Source organism: Suncus etruscus, chromosome 7, assembly GCF_024139225.1.
Source record: "Suncus etruscus isolate mSunEtr1 chromosome 7, mSunEtr1.pri.cur, whole genome shotgun sequence".
NCBI lineage: Eukaryota > Metazoa > Chordata > Mammalia > Eulipotyphla > Soricidae > Suncus > Suncus etruscus.
In genome coordinates this window covers 59653648-59676037 of record NC_064854.1, presented here as the reverse complement: position 1 = coordinate 59676037, position 22390 = coordinate 59653648, and the positions used below count along the sequence as shown (strand labels likewise).

The following is a 22390-nucleotide window of genomic DNA, read 5'->3' as shown; positions in this document are numbered from 1 at the left end:
ATGCCCTATATCGTTGGGCCCCCAGAAGCCGCGCTGGTAGTCTCTCTCCTTCCTTTCAGATTCGATCCGCAAGCCCCGCACCATTCATTTCCTGCCTTTTGGATGCAGAGCCGAGAGGTCGGGGAAAACATCGATTCACTCGACGCTCCTCCATCTGACGTTGGCCTCACCCCCACGGCAACGCTTCCGGGTTCTGAGAGGAATGGGAGGAACCTATCGACTATCGATGATTCGGCAGTTTAGCCTCGCCCCCACAACGGTCACTTCCGGCTTGCTGAGAGGAGTGGGCGGAAGCTCATCAACGCTTCTTGATTTGACGACTCTCCCCTCCTGCGATGGCCTCTTTAGGGTTCTAAGAGGAGTCAAAAACAGCGTCATCGGCTCTCGACGCTTTGCGAACTCCACACTCGCCGCTGCTTCCGGATGACGAAGAGTCTGTCGATGTTTCGCGACCTGACTCCGCCCCCTTGTCGGCCACTTTCGGATTCTGAGACGTGTGGGCGGAGCTTATTTGGCGTCTCGTGTCCTGACCATTGACGGCCTCTTCCGGGTTCTGAGAAGTGTGGGAGGAGCTTATTGACTGGTTGCTCCGTGACCTGACTCCGCCCCCTTGACGGCCTTTTCCGGGTTCTGAGACGTGTGGGCGGGACTTATTGACTCTGTGGACGTCTCGTGACCTGACTCTGCCCTCACGACAGCCTCTTCCGGGTTCTGAGACGTGTGGGAGGAGCTTATCGACTGCCAGGGATCCTCAAACTTTTTAAACAGGGGGCCAGTTCACTGTCCCTCAGACCATTGGAGTGTCTGACTATAGTAAAAACAAAACTTATGAACGAATTCTTATGCACATTGCATATATCTTTTTTTTTTTTTTGGGCCACACCCGGTAACGCTCAGGGGTTACTCCTGGCTCTGCGCTCAGAAGTTGCTCCTGGCTTGGGGGACCATATGGGACACCGGGGGATCGAACCGCGGTCCGTCCAAGGCTAGCGCAGGCAAGGCAGGCACCTTACCTTTAGCGCCACCGCCCGGCCCCTGCATATATTTTATTTGCAATGAAGAAACAAAACAGATACAAATACAATTGTGGCCCGTGGGCCATAGTTTGACGCTCCGTGGCCCGACTCCGCCCCTTGACGGCCTCTTCCGGGTTCTGAGTCGTGTGGGAGGAGATGATCGACTCTCCGGAGGCTCCGTGTCCTGACTCCGCCCCTTGACGGCCTCCTAGGCTCTATGGGGGAGTGGGCGGGGCCTATCGACTCTCTCGACGCTCCTCGGCCTGGAGAGTCGATGGGATCGATGCTCGGGGTCGCACAGCTGCGGAGTGGCCGCCGCCGTACCCCTCTCGTTCCCTGCAGTCCTGGTGACGCTTCTGCCCGCTCCCGGGAGCTGCCCGGCGCTCCCCGGGACACGCAGGTACCCCCTTTCCCAAGACCGGGCGGGAGCGGACGTGCGGAGGCGCGGTGAAAAGGCAGATGACACGCGACGCCCCGCCCGCCGCAACCCCCCAACGTTCGCAGCGGCCTGAGACTGGCCCGTGGGGGGGGGGTCCCCGCGGTGGGAGCCTCGGAGCCACCCCGTGCGGGAGGAGCCCGCGATCGCCCTGGGGTCTCCCCGGCTCGGCCTGGATCGGGACATGCGCATTGGGGGCATGCTTTTCCGTGAGGCGCTGGATAGGGAGGATAGGACCGCACTGGGGGCACCCTGAAACGGGAGTGGACCTTGTGGTGGGTACCCCTGGGTGGGAATGAGACGTGGGGCTTACTTCACCCAAACTGGGACGGGGTTTATTGGGTGAGAGAGCCCGCGCTTGGGGGCACCTCGAGATGGCGCTGGGTCTTGGGGGGCACCTCCGGTTGGGGGGAGTTGATGTCGGGGTGCGGATGTTTTCATTCTTTGCTGCCTGGGGAGGTGCCTCCGCCCTCCTCGAGCAGATCCTGTGAACGGCGCCCCCTGCCGGTGTCTGGTTTTTCTACAAGCATCCAGGCTGGGAAAAGGTGGACCCCCTTCTCCCTTGCACGCAGCCAGTTTGGTTTTTTCTGCAAATCCCAGAGGTGGCAGCACCTTGAATTGTTCATGCAGAACCTCCCTGGTTTCTACCTTCACACACAGTCCTTTGCTCAGCACACTCAAATTCAGCTTGTTCCCGCCGCTAGGAAGTTCTGAATCACTTGTATTCTCAAGTGTTCCCTTAGAAAATGAGGTGCTGGCCAGCATGGAAATGGCTTTTGGAGCAAGAACAAAACCAAAACTGGGTTCCTCTAACCCAGCTCTTCGCACATAAAATTTGCGGTTGTTTTTAAAAAAAAAAAAAACAAAAAAGAACTGCCCCGACTGGGGCTGGAGTAATAACACAACAGATAGGAAATTTACTTTGCACAAAGCTGACCCAGGTTTGGTCCCCATCATTCTGTATGGTCCCCCAAGCCTGCACCAGGAGCGATTTCTGAACACAGAGCCGGGAGTAACCATTGAGAACTGCCGAATGTGCCCCCCACCAAAAAAAACTCAGCCTATACTGTGTTTTAGAACAATATTTGATAGTTTCTTTAAAAACATATATATTGGTTTTTGGGCCATACCCGGCGGTGCTCAGGGGTTACTCCTGGCTGTCTGCTCAGAAATAGCTCCTGGCAGGCACGGGGGACCATATGGGACACCGGGATTCAAACCAACCACCTTTGGTCCTGGATCGGCTGCTTGCAAGGCAAACGCCGCTGTGCCATTTCTCCGGGCCCTAAAAACATATTTTTAAGTAAAACAGTGTTTAGAGATTTGAGGAAGGAAAGAGACAGCTGGGCAATGGAGACTCGCTTCCCCTAGTGGGGAGGCACCTCTAAACAGATTTTGCATTATTAACCTATTTGACTATCGTCAACCCCATTCTAAACTCTAGAAATCCCTGTTTTACTATTGTTTAAGCAGATAAAGGAACTGATGGAACTGAAGTAATAGATAGAACAGCAGGTAGAGTACTTTTCCTTGCAGGCAGTGTACCTGAGTTTGATCCCAGCAGCACATATGGTCCCCATAACCCCTCAGGAGTGATTCCTGTGTGCAGAATTAGGAGTAACTCTTTTTTTTTAAACTGTCCAGGTAGGAGTAACTCTTTTTTTTTTTTTTTTTTTTTTTTTTTTTGGTTTTTGGGCCACACCCGGTAACACTCAGGGGTTACTCCTGGCTATGCGCTCAGAAGTTGCTCCTGGCTTGGGGGACCATATGGGACACCGGGGGATCGAACCGTGGTCCGTCCAAGGCTAGCACAGGCAAGGCAGGCACCTTACCTTTAGCGCCACCGCCCGGCCCCAGGAGTAACTCTTAAGTGCTGCTGGGTATGGCCTCAAAAACAAAACAAACAAAACCAGTTTCACATCTGATGGAATTTCTTTCTTTGTTTAGGGGCAAATCCTTTATTCTCTTGGGAAAGCGGAAGCGCGCTTCCTGAGTGAGGAATATGCCTCCCAAATTCAAGCGCCACCTGAATGATGACGATGTCACTGGATCTGTGAAAAGTGAAAGGGTGAGACCTGACACCCAATATGGTTCCCGCAAACCCCACCAGGACTGATCTCTGAACATGCCCAGGAGTAGTAAGCCCTGAGCATCACTGGCTGTGGTCCCCAAACAAAACCTGAAACTAAACAAGTAAGAATTCCTAGTAGACTGGACCTGTTCTGCTCTCTGGTTCTCAAAACACACATCTTTTTTTTAACAGAGAAATCTCCTAGAAGATGATTCAGATGAAGAAGAGGATTTTTTCCTGTAAGTTTCTTTCTTGGCAGCTTTACTGTGTGTGGATGATGTGCAGTGAAATGTCTGTCAAGTATACACTGAGTTTTGACACCTGTCTGAATCCTGTGCCTGAACTTCCCTCCAGTTTCCTCACACCCACCTGTCATTCTCCCAGTGTTCAGGCAGCCTACAACCTGCTTTTTACCACATTATCTGCATTTTCTAGAATTTTTGTGTTTGGGGCCAGAGAGATAGCATGGAGGTAAGGCGTTGGTCTTGCATGTAGAAGGACGGCGTTTCGAATCCCTGCATCCCATGTGGTCCCCCGAGTCTGCCAGGAGCAATTTCTGAGCATAGAGTCAGGAATAACCCCTGAGCACTGCTGGGTGTGACCCAAAACAAAACAAAAAAAAAATGAATTTTTGTGTTTGGGCTATACCTGGCTGTGCTCAGTCTTACTCCTGACTCTGCACTCAAAGATCATCCTGGCAGTGTTTGAGGGAACAAATCTACATTGGTTCCATGCAAGGTAGAACACTTTTTTGTGGGGGTTGGGTCACATCCAATGGCGCCCAGGCTCTATGCTCAGAAATTGCTCCTAGCAGGCTCGGGGAACCATATGGGCTGCCGGGAATCGAACCCAGGTTCATCCCTGGTGAGCCCTGTGCAAGTCAAATGCCCTACCACTGTGCTATCACTTCGGCTCCTAAGAGCCCTTTTAAGAAAAAAAAGCACAACTGCAATAGGAGCCTGTTTGATAATATAGTGGGGAGAGCATTTGTCTTGCTCAGGATTTAACTTGCTTTCATAACTTTCTCATTAATGATATGTCCTTGGTATCTTATTTGCAGAAGGGGGCCTTCTGGACCAAGATTTGGACCTAGAAATGATAAAATTAAGCAGTAAGTTGCTGAGATTTATCTTTATGTGATTGTCCTCTTTCTGTGTAGAATAGAAACTTGGCCAAGGGGCCAGAGAGATAGCACAGTGGTAACGGATTTGCCTCAGACACAGAAGGAGAGTAGTTCAAATCCCGGCATCCCATATGGTCCCCCGAGCCTGCCAGGAGCAATTTCCTAGCGTAGAGCCAGGAGGAACCCCTGAGGGCTTCCGGGTATGACCCAAAAAAACAAAAAACAAAACAAAAAGAGAAGCCTGGGCAAATACAGCCTTCCAGTCAAGTTCTGCCTATTTTGTAAATAACATGTACACAGCCATTTCTATCTTTTTGTGTGTGTGTGTGGTGTTTTGGGTCACAACCGGTGATGCTCAGAGGTTACTCCTGGCAATGCACTCAGAAATTGCTCCTGGCTTGGGGGACCATATGGGACACCGGGGGATCGAACCACTGTCTGTCCTAGGTTAGCGCTTGCAAGGTAGATGCCTTACCATTAGTGCCATTACTCCAGCCCCTACACAGCCTTTTCTGCTTCTAAACTACAGTGACAGGATTCAGCCCTCATGGCCACAGAATCTGAAATACACATATATATTTTGGGGGACTTTTGGGGGGGGGGGTGTTTATTTTTAGAGTCATACCTGGCTGGACAATGCTCAGGTATCTCTACTCTGAGATCACTCCTGGCTGTGCTTCGGGAACCAAAATGATGCCAGGGATCAAACTCAGGTCGGGTGCATACAAGGCTAGCACTGTACTATCTCTCTAGCCCCTAAAATACCTCTATGTGCCCAATCTGTCACAGCAAACAATTTCATAGTCCTGATGTATATACCATTTAAACTAATGGTCACAGGAACCCAATGCTTCTTTTTTCATACAGGTGGCTCTGAATGCTAGGTAAGGAAAAGTACTTGGTGGTTTTGGTTCCCCCCACCCTTTCTATTTTGCAGGGGTGGTGCTCCCTGCAGTGCTGAGAATTTAGCAGAGCATGTGGCCAGTCCTTGGGCCATCTGTTCAGCCCGATTGTCCTTTGTTTTTTCTTTATGTTTGCCAAGTGCATTTTTTTAGCATAAACTAGAGATGTGTTTGGTTGTAAGGCTGTAGCTTGGCTCCCATGTCCAGAGGATTAAAAGAGAAGAAGCACATCACATCAACACAGAGATGCTGTGTTATTGCTCCTCCATTTAGTGCCCTGGTTTTCTGGCCAAGGTCTGGTGAAAGTGTGTTGTCTGTGTTGTCACTGGGAGGAGGAGGGTATTGAGTCCCACAGGAAGTGAAAAGGTGTGATGGGAGCCACAAGGTCCATGAAGCTCTGGTCCCCATGAGTGGGCGTCAGGAATGGTGATATTGCCAGCTTAACTCATCCTACAGTCCCTGCTTGTAGACATAGGGACTGAAGACCTAAACTTCCCAATCATTAATAGTAGTGGGAAAGGTGTTCTGTATTCCTTTGATATATTGATCAGAATCACCATGTGTCTAGAGCCTGGGTAGACAGAACCTGGGTATCCAGGGACTCGTCTGCTGTCCCTGCAGCCCTGGGTCTGTGGATTCCACAAGGCTCCCATGACTAGTGGTGGGATTTTGCCTGGGTCTCCTGTGGTGAACTTCTCCCGTTCTCCAATCAGTGTTCAGAATCAGGTGGATGAAGTTATCGATGTCATGCAAGAAAATATCACCAAGGTAATTGAAAGAGGAGAGAGACTAGATGAACTACAGGACAAATCAGGTACGCTGAGCTTCATCCTGGGTCTTGTCATCTGTGCCTTTGTAGCTTCTGTGGCTATTTTATTTATATTTTTTTAGCCAATAGAATCTGGGTTTACAAAGAAAGGGATTCTTAAGTTCATGAGTTTACTGTTTTACTTTTAACTCCCTTTACGTTGAATTGTCTCTTGTTTTTCAACTGTATACCTGAGAACAAAAAATTTAAAAAATATACTGAAGACTGCCTTTTTTCTCTTGTGTCACTCAGCTTTGCATTGATCCTGCTCTCTGGGAGGAGAGAGTGAACAACTTCATACCTGTGTCTAACTTACCTGATATTCACCTATGTGTAACAGAAAGAATAGGAATCTAGCTACCGTATCTTGTTTGCTCATGGGACACCCCCCTAGTGGTGCTAGGGGTTACTCCATATCTGAGTTCAGAAATCATTTCTGGTGATGCTCAGGGGACAATCTGGGATGCCAGAGATTGAAGCCTGTTCGACTACATGCAAAGCAAATGCCTTTCCACTTTCTTATTGCTCTGGCACCAACTATTAGAATTTTTAGAGAGTATCTTCTGACCCAAATTATAATTTATTCAAAAGCCTCAAGGCTCTGAGATGTCCTTAATATTTTGGTAAAAATGGATCAAGCAATGGAGCTGGAGTGGTGGCACAGCGGTAAGGCATTTGCCTTGTATGCAGCTAACCTAGGACAGACAGAGGTTCGATCCCCAGGCATCCCATACGGTCCTCCAAGCCAGGAGCTATTTCTGAGCACATAGCCAGAAATAACCCCTGAGCATCATCGGGTGTGGCAAAAATAAAAAGCAAAAATAAAAGGATCAAGCAGGACCAGAGAGATAGTACAGTGGTAGTGCATTTGCCTTGCACGCAGCCAACCCAGAATGGACTGTGGTTCGAATTCTGGTATCTCATATGGTTCCCTGAGCCTGCCAGGAGTGATTTTTGAGTGCAGAACCAGGAGTAACCCCTTAGCACCACTGGGTATGACCCCCCCCCCCCCCAATAAAAAAGGATCAAGCAAGCAAACTCTTGTGCAGCTCTTTTTCTTTAATTGTCAACAAGCCAGAATGCTAGTTTGCATGTGGAAGGGCAGGATGTTGTTTTCATGCATAAAAGGGAATAAATGTGGAGAGGTAGGCATTAATACTTTCTTGTCTCTGCGACTAGATAAAAGAATCCCGTTATGTCGTTTAATCCTTCTCTTCATCCTCTGTGTGATATACAGAAAGCTTGTCGGATAACGCAACTGCTTTTAGCAACAGATCCAAACAACTCCGAAGGCAGATGTGGTGGCGGGGATGCAAGGTATGGGACAGGCTGGCTGTTGGTGGGTGGTACCCCTTTTCAGTGATGGGAAGCAAGAAGTGGATTTAGTGCTGAATCCTTAGACAGGGTTTGGAGGAAACAGGGGAGCCCTGGGGGGAAGTGCAGCATCACTCAAACCCAATCACCTTGCAGAGAATTGGGGTTTTTCTGCATCACCGTAAAGGAACTGATGCCAAACAAAACCGTTCTGGTCTAGGACCTGCTGTGCTTTGTTATACAGTGTGGCCCAGGTGCTTATTGGCAGCATTTCCCACATTCTCTCACTTCTGTCTGCCTTTTGGGGTCCTCTATGGATTTTTCTTAGGCAGTAATATCAAGTTAATGAAAATATTTTTGATGGCAGTGTCCATATTTGGGGAGGTGTTAGCATACTCGGGTGCTTAGAGGCTACACCAGGCTCTGTGCTCAGAGGCTCAACAGGCTCTGTGGGCCTGTGTAGTTAGTGCAGGGGTTGAAGCTGACCTACTCTCCTGCATACCCATTGGGCTCCAGTTCCTGAGCCATTTACACACACACACACACACACACACACACACACACACACGCCCTTAAGTCAGGAGAATTCCCTTTATAACAGGATCACTCACACACACACACACACACACACACACACACACACACACACACACACACAAAACACGTGCGCGCACCTTTAAGTCAAGAGAATTCCCTTTATAACAGGATGCCAGCAGCCTGCCTGACTATGCACTTGAGAAATTACTTGAGAACTTACTTACTATCATGTTCTTAGTATGGCGTTTCTGAAAAATGGCCAGAGTCTGAGATAATCCCAAGCTAACACCCTCCTTTTTGTGTGTTATAGATAAAAGCCATCATGGCTCTCATTGGTATGACCATTTTGATAGTGATTATCGGTGAGTATTTACCAGATTATTTATGGAATGCTGCTTGTGGGCTCCCAGGAGTTCCCTTTCTTTCCATTGGGCATTGGCTGATGGGTGTTCGAGATTGGGCAGTGGCCACTGCACCACTCAGAAATTCTTCCCCAAGAATCTGGAGGTATTGGGCCCGGAGAGATAGCACAGCGGCATTTGCCTTGCAAGCAGCTGATCCAGGACCAAAGGTGGTTGGTTCAAATCCCGGTGTCCCATGAATCTGGAGGTACTTGGGCCGGAGAGATAGCACAGCGTTAGGGCATTTGCCTTGCATACAGCTGATTCTTTTGTGTGTGTGTGTGTGTGTGTGTGTGTGTGTGTGTGTGTGTGTGTGTGTGTGTGTGTGGTTTTTGGGTCACACTGGCAGTGCTCAGGGGTTACTCCTGGCTCCATGCTCAGAAATTGCTCCTGGCAGGCGCAGGGACCATATGGGATGCCGGGATTCAAACTGAGGACTTTCTGCATGAAAGGCAACGCCTTACCTCCATGCTATCTCTCCGGCCCTAACACACAGATGATTCAAACAGATGGTGGTTCTAATTTCGGCATCCCATATGATCCCCCATGCCTGCCAGGAGCGACTTCTGAGCGCAGAGCCAGGAGTAACCTCTGAGAGGCTCCAGGTGTGACCCAAAAAAAGTAAAAAAAATCTGGAAGTACCACAATGTGCCCTTCAATCCCACATAGATTGTGCTGCGACACTGCACGTGTGCATCGATTCTGGGAACTCCACCCACCTGGACTAGCCAGGAATCTGAAAGGATTCTATGTGTTTAGTTTTGAGGTTTTTTTTTTGGGGGGGGTGCTCAGTGATTTTTTCTGGGGATGCTTAGGGAACCATATGGTTTGCTGGGGATTGAATCCAGGTCAGCGCATGAAAGGCAGGTTACCCCCATATTGTGGTATTGCTTTGGTTCTGTGGTCTTAGAATTCAGTCCTATGGCTCCTTTCTAGGAGCAGACAGATGCATTAGGAAAGCTATTTCTAACATCAAAAGTGTATTTGAGGGGGTGGGGTGATAGTAGAGTGGGTAGGGCCCTTGATCGCATATTCCTGGCATCCTGTATGGTCCCCTGAGCCAGCTAGTAGTGATCTTTGAGTTCAGAGCCAGGAGTAAGTTCTGAGTACTTCTGGGTGTGGCCCAAAAACAAAATAAAAAAAAATTTAAAGTGAATTGGATTTTGATGTTTCTTTTTTCACCTTTTTTTTCTACAGTTCTTATATTTGTGAAATACAACGCCTAACTTAATGCCCATTGACTCTGGGACAGTAAGAGAAGATGACTGTATAATTGAAATGAAATTTGTGTACATACCTTTGAAACCTTTCTTTCCCAAGGAAGTGCGAGGCAAGCTTCACTTCAGATTGGAAGACTGTGAATGTCCCCTTCTCTTCTCTTCCCCACCACTCCCCTCCCTTTCCTTTTAACAAAATGTGCTTGGAATAACTTTGGAAGCAGCTAAACCAACTTCTCTTTTGCCATATTCCAAGCATCTGATTTGAAACTAGACACTTGCCAATGCATTCTTTATGTATATAGTTCAACACTGATAATGAGATTTCATACTGTGATTTTAATGGCATAAGGACTTGCATTATTGCTTTGGGGTGGAGCACAGCAGCTGAGGGATGTCAGATCATTCCGCTAAAGGAGAGGCATAATTATCTTGGCAATACTTGCAAGGTTCTTCTCCCATTATAATTGCTTTGCAATTTCCACATATTTATGGGTGTTACAAAAAACTAAAATAAACTAAGTGTTATTAATGTCACTACCTTCAGCTCTAACAAAAAACATTCCAGTAAACCTATTTTTGACTGTATACAAGAATGTGTACTAATTTTTCTTGGCAGTTGGGTGATGGAAATGGAAAGTTTCAATATTTGGGAAGTTTACTTTGGCACCACGAATAATTGGAGATAATAAACTAATTGGAGAACATCTTTGGAGTTATTTGAAGTAGAACAGCATAATACCAGCTCAGTGCCCTTACAAGATGTGGTATAATAGGACCAGTTCCCTCAGGTACTTTGAGACTGATTTGGGGAAGGAGCTGTCTGACACTTAAGGCATTTTTATTCATGTGGGAATTTTAGATTGTACTCAAGTTGGAGAAATAATAATTCTTGTTTCCATACATATAGTTTGGATTTTTAAAACAGGAGCTAGAGAAATAGCATAGTGATAGGGTGTTTGCCTTGCAAGCGGCCAACCCAGGACCAACGGTGGTTTGAATCCTGGCATCCCATGTGGTCCCCTGAGCCTGCCAGGAGCGATTTCTGAGCAGAAAGCCTGGAGTAACCCTAAGTGCCACTGGGTGTGACCCAAAAACAAAAGGAAAAAAACTTCCTTAGGTTATGCCTGGTAAATCAGAACATATCAAGGAAGGGGGTTTTGGAAGTACAAACCCTGAGGCTTCTGCTAATCCTTTAATAACTTTTACTGCTAAGTTTATAGAAGAAAATCCAATGTTAATCCTTGAAGTTCAGGGTAGGAAGTTTGAAGGAACATTTGACTCTGGCTCTGAAGTATCTGTAACTGCTTTAAAATACTGGCCACGTAACTGGACATTGCAGGATATACCTTACAGCCTGAAGGGACTAGATGGCATTCTGCCTCCTACTTCTGTTTGCCAGAGCACTAGGCTTTTGAAGTACATAAGACTGAAAAATCAACAGGCTTTCTTTTCTTTCTTTCTTTTTTTTGTTTTTTGTTTTTTGTTTTTTTTTTGGCCACACCATTTGATGATCAGAGGTTACTCCTGGCTAAGCACGCAGAAATTGCCCCTGGCTTGGGGGGGACTCTTAACGGGGATCTAACCACATTCCAGAGCTTGCAAGGCAGACACCTTACCTCTAGGGCCACCTTGCTGGCCCCAGGCTTTATTTTCTTAATACTTGTGGCTCCAATATTAATAAACCTCTGGAGGTGCAATTTGCATAAGCAATGGAGGGCAAAGTATCACATCCCACACTCAACCTCCTCTCATTTCACCAGCTCAGAAGTTTTGCCTTTTTTGTTTGTTTTGTTTTGGAGCTACACCCAGAGGCACTCAAGCTCTGCACTCAGAAATTGCTCCTGGCAGGGGAACCATATGGATGTCAGGAATTGAACCCAGGCTCATCCTGGGTTGGTGAATGCAAGGTAAACACCCTACCACTGTGTTATCACTGTAGCCTCAGGTTTTGCCTTTATAATTGGGGCCACTGGGTTAAAGTGCCCAGAACCCATCCCAATCAAATGGAAGTCCAATGTTCCCATCTGAATTCCCCAGTGGCCCATCAACAGCACAAAACTGGAGGCACTGAGATTTTAATTAAAACACATTGAAACCTCATTTTCTGAATGGAATTCCCCAATAATTTGTCATACAAAAGGATGGAGATTTTTTATCTGATTTAAGAGTTGTCAATACACCCATGATTCTCATGGGAAAATTACAAAGTGGCTTACCTTCACCAGTAGCCATTCCAAAAGATTGGCTTTTGGGGCCCGGAGAGATAGCACAGCAGCGGCGTTTGCAGCTGATCCAGGACCAAAGGTGGTTGGTTCGAATCCCGGTGTCCCATATGGTCCCCCTGCCTGCCAGGAGCTATTTCTGAGCAGCCAGCCAGGAGTAACCCCTGAGCACCGCCGGGTGTGGCCCAAAAACCAAAAAAAAAAAAAAGATTGGCCTTTGATGGTAAATTGACTTAAAGATTGTTTTATAATATTTCCATTCACCCAAAATAAAGTGCTTTACCATTTTAGTTCCTTCTCTCAATAATTAGCCTAGTTTCAATGGATGGTTTTACCTCAGGGAATGTCAACCTCACCTACCATGTGTTAATATTTTGTTGATGTGGTCTTATGTCTAGCACACAAAAGGTTTCCCCAGACATATTGATGCATTATATGGATGACATTCTGATGGCCTGCTCCACCCACGGAGAATTACAATGTTTGTATAAATATGTCATCAGCTGCTTACAGGATGCTAATAGCCACAGAAAAAAATCCAGATTTTTGCCTCCATTTCAATACTTGAGCTTCATATTGGAGTGTACTTCAGAGCATCCCCAAAAGATTAATATTTATCAGAAAAATATGGACTGGAGAAACAGCACAGTGGTAGGGCATTTGCCTTGCATGCAGCCAACCCAAGATGGACCCTGGTTCGATTCCTGGCATCCTATATGGTCCCCCAAGCCTGCTAGGAGCAATTTCTGAGTGCAGATGGAGGAGTAACCCTAAGTGCTGCTGAGTGTGACAAAACAAAACAAAAACATCTAAGAACTCTTAAAGACTTTCAAAAATTGGATCTGTTCCTCCCTAGGGATTCCAAACTCTGAACCCAGTAACTTATTTAGTACTATGGAGGGAAATCTGGTTTTAAAAAGCCCCAGGTATTAACTCAAAGGCCCGGCAGGAATTGGATTTTCTCATGGACCAGCTCCAAAATTCCTCTTTCTAAGTTCAAACCTGGAGGGGGAAGGTGGGACTATAATTTTTGCAACCCCTCATTCTCCTATGGGTGCTATATAGTTCAGCTGTCTGGGCCCCTAGGATGGGTTTATTTACATAACAAGCAACCTCACATTTGTGTGAGGAATTGATCACTGATTTTATCATAAAGCAAGACTCAGAGCAGTTTCTTTGTTAGATTTTGATCCTTAAATAATAGTGCTGCCCATAGGAAATAGAATTCATACTGCCTCTCAGTGAGCCCCTTCAATGAGCCTTATCTGATCTTTCAGGAGAAGTTTCCTCCCATTATCCTGCTGGAAAGGCCTGAGACTTATTTAAAAGAACACATTTCATGATTTTCTATATTATTCATTCCTCCCCTTTACATGATGCCAAGTTTTTTTACATTGATGTCACCATCCGGAAAAGGTGGTATCACTGTCCCTTCACTGACCACACAGTGCAAATAAATTACAAGTCTGCTCAACAAGTGGGACTTGATACTTTAAATTACTTACTATCACATGTTTCAGGGACATGCAATATAAGTTACATAACTTACAACATAGCTTGCAATTCAGCTTTACATGGTAGGATTGTTCCCAGGCATAGTAGTAATCATCTAAATGCTCATAACCTGTTGACCCTCCCCTGATTCCATGTGCTAATATCACCTGGATGGTCATACCCACAGCTGGGAGGGGTTTGTGGTTGGGAATAAATGTGTTGCCTGGGGAAAGGGAGAGAAAAAAAGGCAGCAAGGGATCATTGAAGGCAGCAGGAAAGAGGCTGCATGAAAATCTTAGCTTAGAGGGCCAGAGAGATAGGACCGTGGTAGCTTTGCATGCAGAAGGACCATGGTTCGATTCCCGGCATCCCATATGGTCCCCCGAGCCTGCTGGGGGCGATTTCTGAGCATAGAACCAGGAGTAGCCCCTGAGCACTGCTGGGTGTGACCCCCCCACACACACACACACAAAAAAAATCTTAGCTTAGAAACAATGTGAAGCACATGGTGGTTAGGGCCATATAATGAAATTGTCTGTCTCCTGAAACTTCATCTTACTGCTTGTGAATCTCTCCGCCATTGTCCTACAATCTTCAGACCCGCTGGCCCAGGGCCTACAGGCGCTGTACCAAGAAAGGCCTCACCCCAACACTAGGAATCTATATTTTATATTTATACAACAATAACCAGGTTATTCAAAATTTGCTGCAGCAACTACAAGCCCTTCTGCATAAAACGTTTTGAACTGGGGCCAAAGAGTTAGCACAGCGGTGTTTGCCTTGCAAGCAGCCAATCCAGGACCTAAGGTGGTTGGTTCGAACCCCGGCACCCCATATGGTCCCCTATGCCTGTCTGGAACTATTTCTGAGCAGATAGCCAGGAGTAACCCCTGAGCAACGCCAGGTGTGGCCCCCAAAAAACAAATAAACAAAAACACATTTTGAACTGATTTTTCTTGTTTGTTTTGTTTTTTGGGTCACACCCGGCAGCGCTCAGGGGTTACTCCTGGCTCTATGCTCAGAAATTCATCCCTGGCAGGCACAGGGGACCATATGGGATGCCAGGGTTTGAACCACCGTCCTTCTGCATGAAAGGCAATCGCCTTACCTCCTCGCTATCTCTCCGGCCCCTTGAACCGATTTTTATCACTCAGATGAAGACAATTCTGACCTCCCAGGAAATGAAACTGTCGAGCCTACCACCTGCATGTAAACTATCATATTCCATGAAGTTAAGCAAGACAAATTGTCGATACATGTACCATTTTCACACCTTTGAATAAAAGAACTCATGTAGATGGGCCAACCCCCAAGGTTTACAGACAAATGAATTATGGCAAATGGTTTTTCCAAAGACTCTATTTCCATGTAGTGGTAGACACCTATTCACATTTCACATGAAGAGCACCAATGACTTCTGAAAGAGCTAAGCTGTTTAAACCTTCATGTTACAATGTTTTTCTGTTATGGGTGTCTCCCAATCCATAAAGATGGAAAATGGCCCTGTCTACACCAGTAAAACTTTGAATCATTTTGCAAAAAATGGCAAACTAAACATCAATGGAATCCCCTATAATCCACAAGACAAGGTATAGTTGAAAGAGCTCACAGAACCCTCAGAACTCAATTATTAAAATACAGAAAAAGGAGGGGCCAGAGCGATAGCACAGTAGCAGGGCATTTGCTTTGCACACAGTTGACCCAAACAGACCCAGGTTCAATCCCTAGTATCCCATATGGTCCCCCGAGCCTGCCAGGAGCGATTTCTGAATGCAGAGTCAGGAGTAACGCCTGAGCACTGCTAAACACCAAAGCAAGCAAACAAACAAAACCAGAAAAAGGGTATACCACCGATGGACATCTTATCCTTGACATTACTTTTATTAAACTTTTTGAGTTTGCCCCAGTGACAGTCCTATAAAAAAATGCTCAGATACAAAAAAATTAATTCACATATTTGGGTAAAAATGGTTAATAAATGGATTGCTGATAATCTCATCCAAGTAAAAGGATATGGGGGCGGAGATAAAGCGTTTGCCTTACATGCAGAAGGATGGTGGTTTGAATCCCGGCATCCCATATAGTCCCCCATGCCTGCCAGGAGCGATTTCTGAGCGTAGAGCCAGGAGTAACCCCTGAGCACTGCCGGGTGTGACCCAAAAACCAAAAACCAAAACCAAAAAAAACAGACAAACAAAAAAAGAAGCTCTTAAAAGTATCGAATAGGGCAAAGAAAAACATAAAGGAAGGACTGGGAAGGTGGCGCTAGAGGTAAGGTGTCTGCTTTGCAAGCGCTAGGGTATGACGGACTGCAGTTCGATCCCTGGTGTCCTATACGGTCCCCCCAAGCCAGGAGCAATTTCTGAGCGCGTAGTCAGGAGTAACCCCTGAGCGTCAAACGGGTGTGGCCCCCCCCAAAACAAAACAAAACAAAGGAAGCACAATCATCAAAAATGCCAAAGTGGGCTCCAGTGATAGTATAGTGGGGAAGGTGCTTGCCCTGTATTCAGACAACCTGAGTTTGATCTCCATCATCCCATATGGTCCTCTAATCCCACCAGAAGTGATTCCTGAGCACAGAGCCAGTAGTAACCCCTGAGCACCATCTGGTGTGGCATCAAAGCATCATTTTTGTAAAGGACTCAGAGTCTATGCACACATACAAACACATATACAACTCAACATTCACCCGTTAGAGATGATCTAGGAGTCCTCAGGGTATGAACACCAGGGCAGGAACTACACTATCAATGCTTGGAAACTTCTGCCGGACACCAACCCTTGAGTAAAAGTGGGGAATGGGAGAGTTAATTCTGAAGCTGGAGGCAGCTGTCAGACTCACCAGGGGTGTTATGTCCCTGGGATCCCCTGTTCTCACACAGCAACCGGCTCTGAGCAGACATAATCAAGTTGTCAGGGAATGTAGGAACAAAGCACAAAACTGAGGCTGAAGTGGAGTCACATATGGCTGGGATGGAAGCGTACATAGTAGGGCTTGGGAGTCATAGGTGCATGTACGTGTGTGTGTCTGAACTTGCAAAATGAGGGTGAAACGAGGGGCATTCACACAAGGACATGGGGGATATATCGAGGGGGTGATGAGTTCTTTTTGTTGTTGTTTTTGTTTGTTTGTTTTTGGGTCACACCCTGCAGCGCTCAGGGGTTACTCCTGTCTCTGTGCTCATAAACCACTCCTGGCAGGCACAGGAGACCATATGGGATGCTGAGATTTGAACCACCGTTCATTCTGAATCAGCTGTGTGCAAGGCAAATGCCCTACCATTGTGCTATCTCTCTGGCCCCTAATGAGTTCATTTTTTTGTTTGTTTGTTGTTTTGGGGTCATGCCCAGCAGCACTCAGTAGTTAGTCCTGGCTCTATGCTCAGAAATCACTCCTGGCAGGCTCAGGGAACCATATGGTATGCCAGGATTTGAACCACCATCCTTCTGCATGAAAAGAAAACACCTTGGGGCCGGGCGGTGGCGCTAAAGGTAAGGTGCCTGCCTTGCCTGCGCTAACCTTGGACGGACCGCGGTTCGATCCCCCGGTGTCCCATATGGTCCCCCAAGCCAGGAGCAACTTCTGAGCACATAGCCAGGAGTAACCCCTGAGCGTTACTGGGTGTGGCCCAAAAAACCAAAAAAAAAAAAAAAAAAAAAAAAAAAAAAAAAAAAAAAAAGAAAACACCTTACCTCCATGCTATCTCTCCAGCCCCCAGTGAGTTCATTTTTAAAGAAAATTCCAAACAACACTCCAAAGCCAGTTTAATAGACTGTTCTGGCAACAGCGAAAAACCCTGTGGAAATCGTGGCCCTGCCCAACTTCTCATTTCCTCCCCTTCTCCCCTCATGCATGCTGGCTCCCTAGGTATTTAAACCGCCATGGAGGGGCCGGAGAGATAGCACAGCGGTAGGGCATTTGTCTTACATGCAGCTGACTCAGGACCAATGGCTGTTTGAATCCCGGCATCCCATATGGTCCCCTGAGCCTGCCAGGAGCAATTTCTGAGCACAGAGCAAGGATTAACTCCTGAGTGCCGCCAGGTGTGACCCAAAAATCAAAACAAACAAACCAACACCCCCCCCCCCCAAACAAAAAACAAAACCTCCATGGAGCTGGAACATGAACCAGTGCCACTAGCTTTGAGAGGCCAATGGCTGTGTGTATGTCAGCTTGATGGCAGGCTTAGGAAACTAGCCCTATAGCTGCTGCTGCTACTGCTTCTGGGCACAGTGGCATGGGGCCTGGGAGCCAGCCTGGTCCACTATACCAAGCCACCAACGAGAGCTGCCCGTGCCAATGGGCCTTCACAGTGAGCAACCCCTATGGCTCCCTGTGCCCTGAGTTGGGCCATGCTTTGTTGACCACCCAGGTTCTGCAGACAGAAAGCAGTGCCCAGCATGCTGAGCTGGAGGCTGCCACACCCACCTCAGTGCCCTGGAGAGCTGTGCACTCTGGCAGACCTCAAAAGCGGTAGCCAGGCCCTGAGGAGGGACCAGACACAGCTGGAAGCCAGGACAAGCAAGCTGGAGATGGCCTATAGCCAGCTGCTTGGGGCCCAGGTGGCACTGCAGGAGGGGAATCCGAACCAGAGATGCAGTCCTTGGGTCACTCGGACATGCCAGCAGGCTCCAGAGAAGCTATGAAGGCGGGTGCATGTTACCCCTCCCCCAATCCATATGCTAATACCTGGAAGGTCAGACCCACCCACAGCTGGGAGTGGCAGTTGATAATTAAGGGGTTGCCTAAAGGGCGGAGGAGAAGCTGGAGGAAGGGTGCTTAGAGATCATCTAAAGAGACTGTAAGAAAATCTTTTTTTTTTTTTTTTGGTTTTTGGGCCACACCCGTTTGACGCTCAGGGGTTACTCCTGGCTATGTGCTCAGAAATCGCCCCTGGCTTGGGGGGACCATATGGGACGCCGGGGGATCGAACCGCGGTCCGTTCCTTGGTAGCGCTTACAAGGCAGACACCTTATCTCTAGCGCCACCTTCCCGGCCCCTGTAAGAAAATCTTAGCTGGGAAGCCATGTGGAGAAATGCACATGGCTGATAGGGCCCTGAAATAAAGCTGGATTTCTCCTGAAACTTCAACTGACAAACTGTGGTTCATTTCTTCACCATTACCCTGCAACCTTCAGATCTTCTGGCCATAGAGGCTATAGGTGCCAGGCGGAGCCGAGAAAGGTCTCACCCTCCATACCCTAGGACTCTATATTTTACGATTAAACAACAGGTGCAGGGCACTGGGGTGGGGACCCGGTGTGACTGGGCTCTCTCTGCCTGTCTTTTTGTTTTGTTTTGTTTTTTGGGTCACATCCGGCAGTGCTTGGGGGTTACTCCTGGCTCTAGGCTCAGAAATCGCCCCTGGCAGGCACAGGGGACCATATGGGATGCAGGGATTCAAACCACCGTCCTTCTGCATGAAAGGCAAACACCTTACTTTCATTCTATATCTCCGGCCCTTCTCTCTGCCTGTCTTATTTGTTCGAGGCCTGTATCCATCTGGGCCAAGTCTTTAATGACTAAAGTCCCAGTTAAATGGTGTCCTGAAGGGACTGACTCCAGGGTGGTTAGGTCAGACTGCCTTTGTAAACTCCCTCCAGCCTGAGTCCATCACTCAGATGTGGAACAGAGCACAAGGAAGGGTCTTGAGCTGGGCAACAACGAGAACATAGGCTGACACAGGATTGTCCTGGTCTGGCTTCTCTCTGCTCAGAATGGGGCGAAAGTTGCCATTGTCCCACCCCTCAAGAGCCAACTCTCAGATAGTACCAGTCTCATTAGGCACCAAGGTCATTGAGGCCAGGAGCAGAGAGAAGACTAACCGCCCCCCCCCCCAATTCCCGCCAATGCAGGGGACCAAGCAAGGAGCCATCAGATATGACTCATCGTCCTCCACACAGTGTGGGGACAGCTGCCTGCCGCTCTACCTGCCAAGTGAGAACTGGCCTCCAGTCCTTCTGGAAGCTTCTTCCACACACATTGTCTCACAGGCTCCCAATTTACTCCAAGGAGAGCACATGAGGTGTGGCTGTTGCCATGGAAGTCATGAGAGGGGTTGGCAGGAGGGAAGTGGAAGTAGAAAGGGGGTGCGCTTAAGAAAGGGGTTGGGGGCCCGGAGAGATAGCACAGCGGTGTTTGCCTTGCAAGCAGCCGATCCAGGACCAAAGGTGGTTGGTTCGAATCCCGGTGTCCCATATGGTCCCCCGTGCCTGCCAGGAGCTATTTCTGAGCAGACAGCCAGGAGTAACCCCTGAGCACCGCCGGGTGTGGCCCAAAAACCAAAAAAAAAAAAAAAAAAAAAAAAAAAAAAAAAAAAAAGAAAGGGGTTGGGAGAGCCGAGAGGGTGTGGGTAGGACCAGGTAACTGAAGAGGCACGGGACTTGTGATAAGGATATGACAGAAGCAGGGAGCTCCTGAGACTCCAGGGAAATTATGTGTGGGTACCTCCTGGCAAGGGGTCCATACCAGCACAGTACGGGGCTTCTAGGTGCCCCTACCTGCAATCAGGAGTTGCGGGATTAACCACTGTGCTGCAATGCCACTTGCAGCCAACAGGCCTAGGGCGCCCCCTGCTGGAGCCTTGGAACATTGCGGTCCCAGGATGTGGCCAGGGCTGGAGCTAACTCGCTCAGTGACCCTGGGAGGACTGTAACTGTCATCCAAAGTAGTCCCATAAGACATGGTGGCGATGACAAAGTCTGACCCAGGTAGCCTGCTTGCACCTTCTCTCTCCACCGTCTGCCTCTCTGAATACACTTTTTTTTTTTTTTGGTTTCTGGGTCACACCCGGTGGCACTCAGGGGTTACTCCTGGCTCTGTGCTCAGAAATCGCTCTTGGTGGGGCCGGCGAGGTGGCGCTAGAGGTAAGGTGTCTGCCTTGCAAATGCTAGCCAAGGAAGGATCACAGTTCGATCCCCCGGCGTCCCATATGGTCCCCCCAAGCCAGGGGCAATTCCTGAGCACTTAGCCAGGAGTAGCCCCTGAGCATCAAACGGGTGTGGCCCGAAAAACAAAACAAAACAAAAAAAAAAACAAAACCAAAAACAAAAAAAAATCGCTCTTAGCAGGCTTGGGGGCCCTGTGGAATGCTGGGATTCGAACCACCATCCGTCCTGGATAGGCTGCGTGCAAGGCAAACACCCTACTGTGTATTTTCTCTCAGATCCCTGAATCAATTACATTTGGGGGGGGGGGTTACACCTGGCAGTGCTCAGGGGTTATTCCTGGCTCTATGCTCAGGAATTGTTTCTGGCAGGGTTGGGGGACCATATGGGATGCTGGAATTCTAACCACCATTGTTCTGCATGCAAGCCAAACACCCTACCTCCATACTATCTCTCTGGCCCCATGAATAGAATTAAAAAAAAAATAGTTTATTTAGGTTTTTGGGCCACATCCGGTGGCACTTCAGGGCTACTCTGGCTCTGTATTCAAAAATCTCTTCTGGAAGGCTTTTGGGGGACCATGTGGAATGTCAGAAATCAAACCTGGGTCCATCCTGGGTTGGCCACGCTCTACCAGTGTGCTATTGCTCTGGCCCCTCTCTGAGATTTTTACATGGGATTTGGAAAATATGGAGCTCCAGGAACTGAAATCCGAGCTGGCTGAGCATCCTGCTTTCAGAACCTTGGGCACCCCACCAGGTGGTCCTGAGAGGGAAGAAGCAAAGCTGCACTGATCATGTCTCTCACTGCCCACTGTCCTTCCAACCTTGGGCCCTTTGATTATCTCCTGCTCTGGTGCCTCCTGGGGAGGATGACAATGGAGCAGCATCTCATCCTCCTCCCTCTGCTCTGTAGGATGCAGTGAGCTTGTCTGGGTGTCTAAGTGCAGCTGAGACCCTCAGGGGCAAGTATGGCTTGTGAATGAAGGATCTGTGGTTTCATCCCACAGGCCCAAGACCATGTGGAAGATTGACACAGCGGGCAGCAGAATTCCAGCGGCCTCAAAAGTTCACCCAGGGCTTCCTGTCGCAGGTGCACAAGCTGTTGCAGGTGCTGGAGGGCACAAATGCCACCCACAGTCTGAGAGCAGTCTTTACTTTCAGGTGGCGCTGACTCCACTCTGGGTTGACCTGCAGGTCCAGGGTGTGCGGGCAGAGTACGAGTTCACCAGGGCCAACTGTCATGGCCAGTTAGTTCCCCTACTCCTGGGTGGCTACAACATAGACCTGGTGGTGGACAAGATAGGGCTCTGGGCCATCTACGGCATTGAGGCAGCCAAAGGGGTCACTGTCCTGTCCAAGCTGAATGAACCCTGAGCACCTGGGGCTGGAGCGCACCTGGACAATCAACATCCTGAAGGCATCAGTGACTGTGGTCACCTGTGGCACCTTGTACCAGCTACACAGCAATACAGGCGGCCATCACTTTGCCTTTGACAGGGGCTCGGGTATAGCTGGAGCACACACATGCCCATCCAAACTACACCAGCATGCCAAACTACAGCTCCCATAGTCACCTACGTCAGCCTCTCCATGGCACACCGGCTCAGCCCTGCCCACAGGGCTTTGCTGCACATCTCGAGTACCTACCCACAGGAACATTCTCTTGGCACTGTCTGAGGGAGAGGGGGGGTCCCAAGTGGTACTCAGAAGTCTATGGATCCCACTGATCGATCATTCTTGGCCAATAAATGCTGAGGGTACAGTGTGGAGCAGGAACAGAACCTGGGGCAGACACATACTAGCTCCTGGCTTCACTCTGCAGCTTCTGAGCACATTTAATCTTGCAGCTTCTGGCTAAACCTAGAAGTTACTTTGCATCTGGGACCCCAAGACGTGTGACAGGGTTTCTGGAAAGGGCCCCACAGGATATGTTGAAAACAAATGTGGGATCCAAGC

General features: G+C 48.3%; 1 protein-coding gene across 1 annotated transcript; it reads left to right on the top strand.

Annotated features, from left to right (window-relative positions):
- The first annotated feature begins 1208 nt into the window (after positions 1 to 1208).
- VAMP4 (vesicle associated membrane protein 4) lies at positions 1209 to 10421 on the top strand. The gene is made up of 8 exons (XM_049776619.1): positions 1209 to 1416; positions 3400 to 3520; positions 3716 to 3762; positions 4584 to 4634; positions 6262 to 6362; positions 7594 to 7673; positions 8518 to 8569; positions 9806 to 10421. The coding sequence occupies exons 2-8, from the start codon at positions 3455 to 3457 to the stop codon at positions 9832 to 9834; spliced, it is 426 nt and encodes a 141-aa protein (XP_049632576.1). The 5' UTR covers positions 1209 to 1416; positions 3400 to 3454; the 3' UTR covers positions 9835 to 10421.
- Positions 10422 to 22390: the final 11969 nt, after the last annotated feature.

Excerpts from the sequence above, each read along its gene's own strand:
- VAMP4 (XM_049776619.1), top strand. The coding sequence starts at position 3,455 with ATGCCTCCCAAATTCAAGCGCCACCTGAATGATGACGATGTCACTGGA. Across the intron at positions 6,363-7,593 it reads TGAACTACAGGACAAATCAG|AAAGCTTGTCGGATAACGCA; the intron begins GTACGCTGAGCT and ends TGTGATATACAG. Across the intron at positions 8,570-9,805 it reads CATTTTGATAGTGATTATCG|TTCTTATATTTGTGAAATAC; the intron begins GTGAGTATTTAC and ends TTTTTTCTACAG.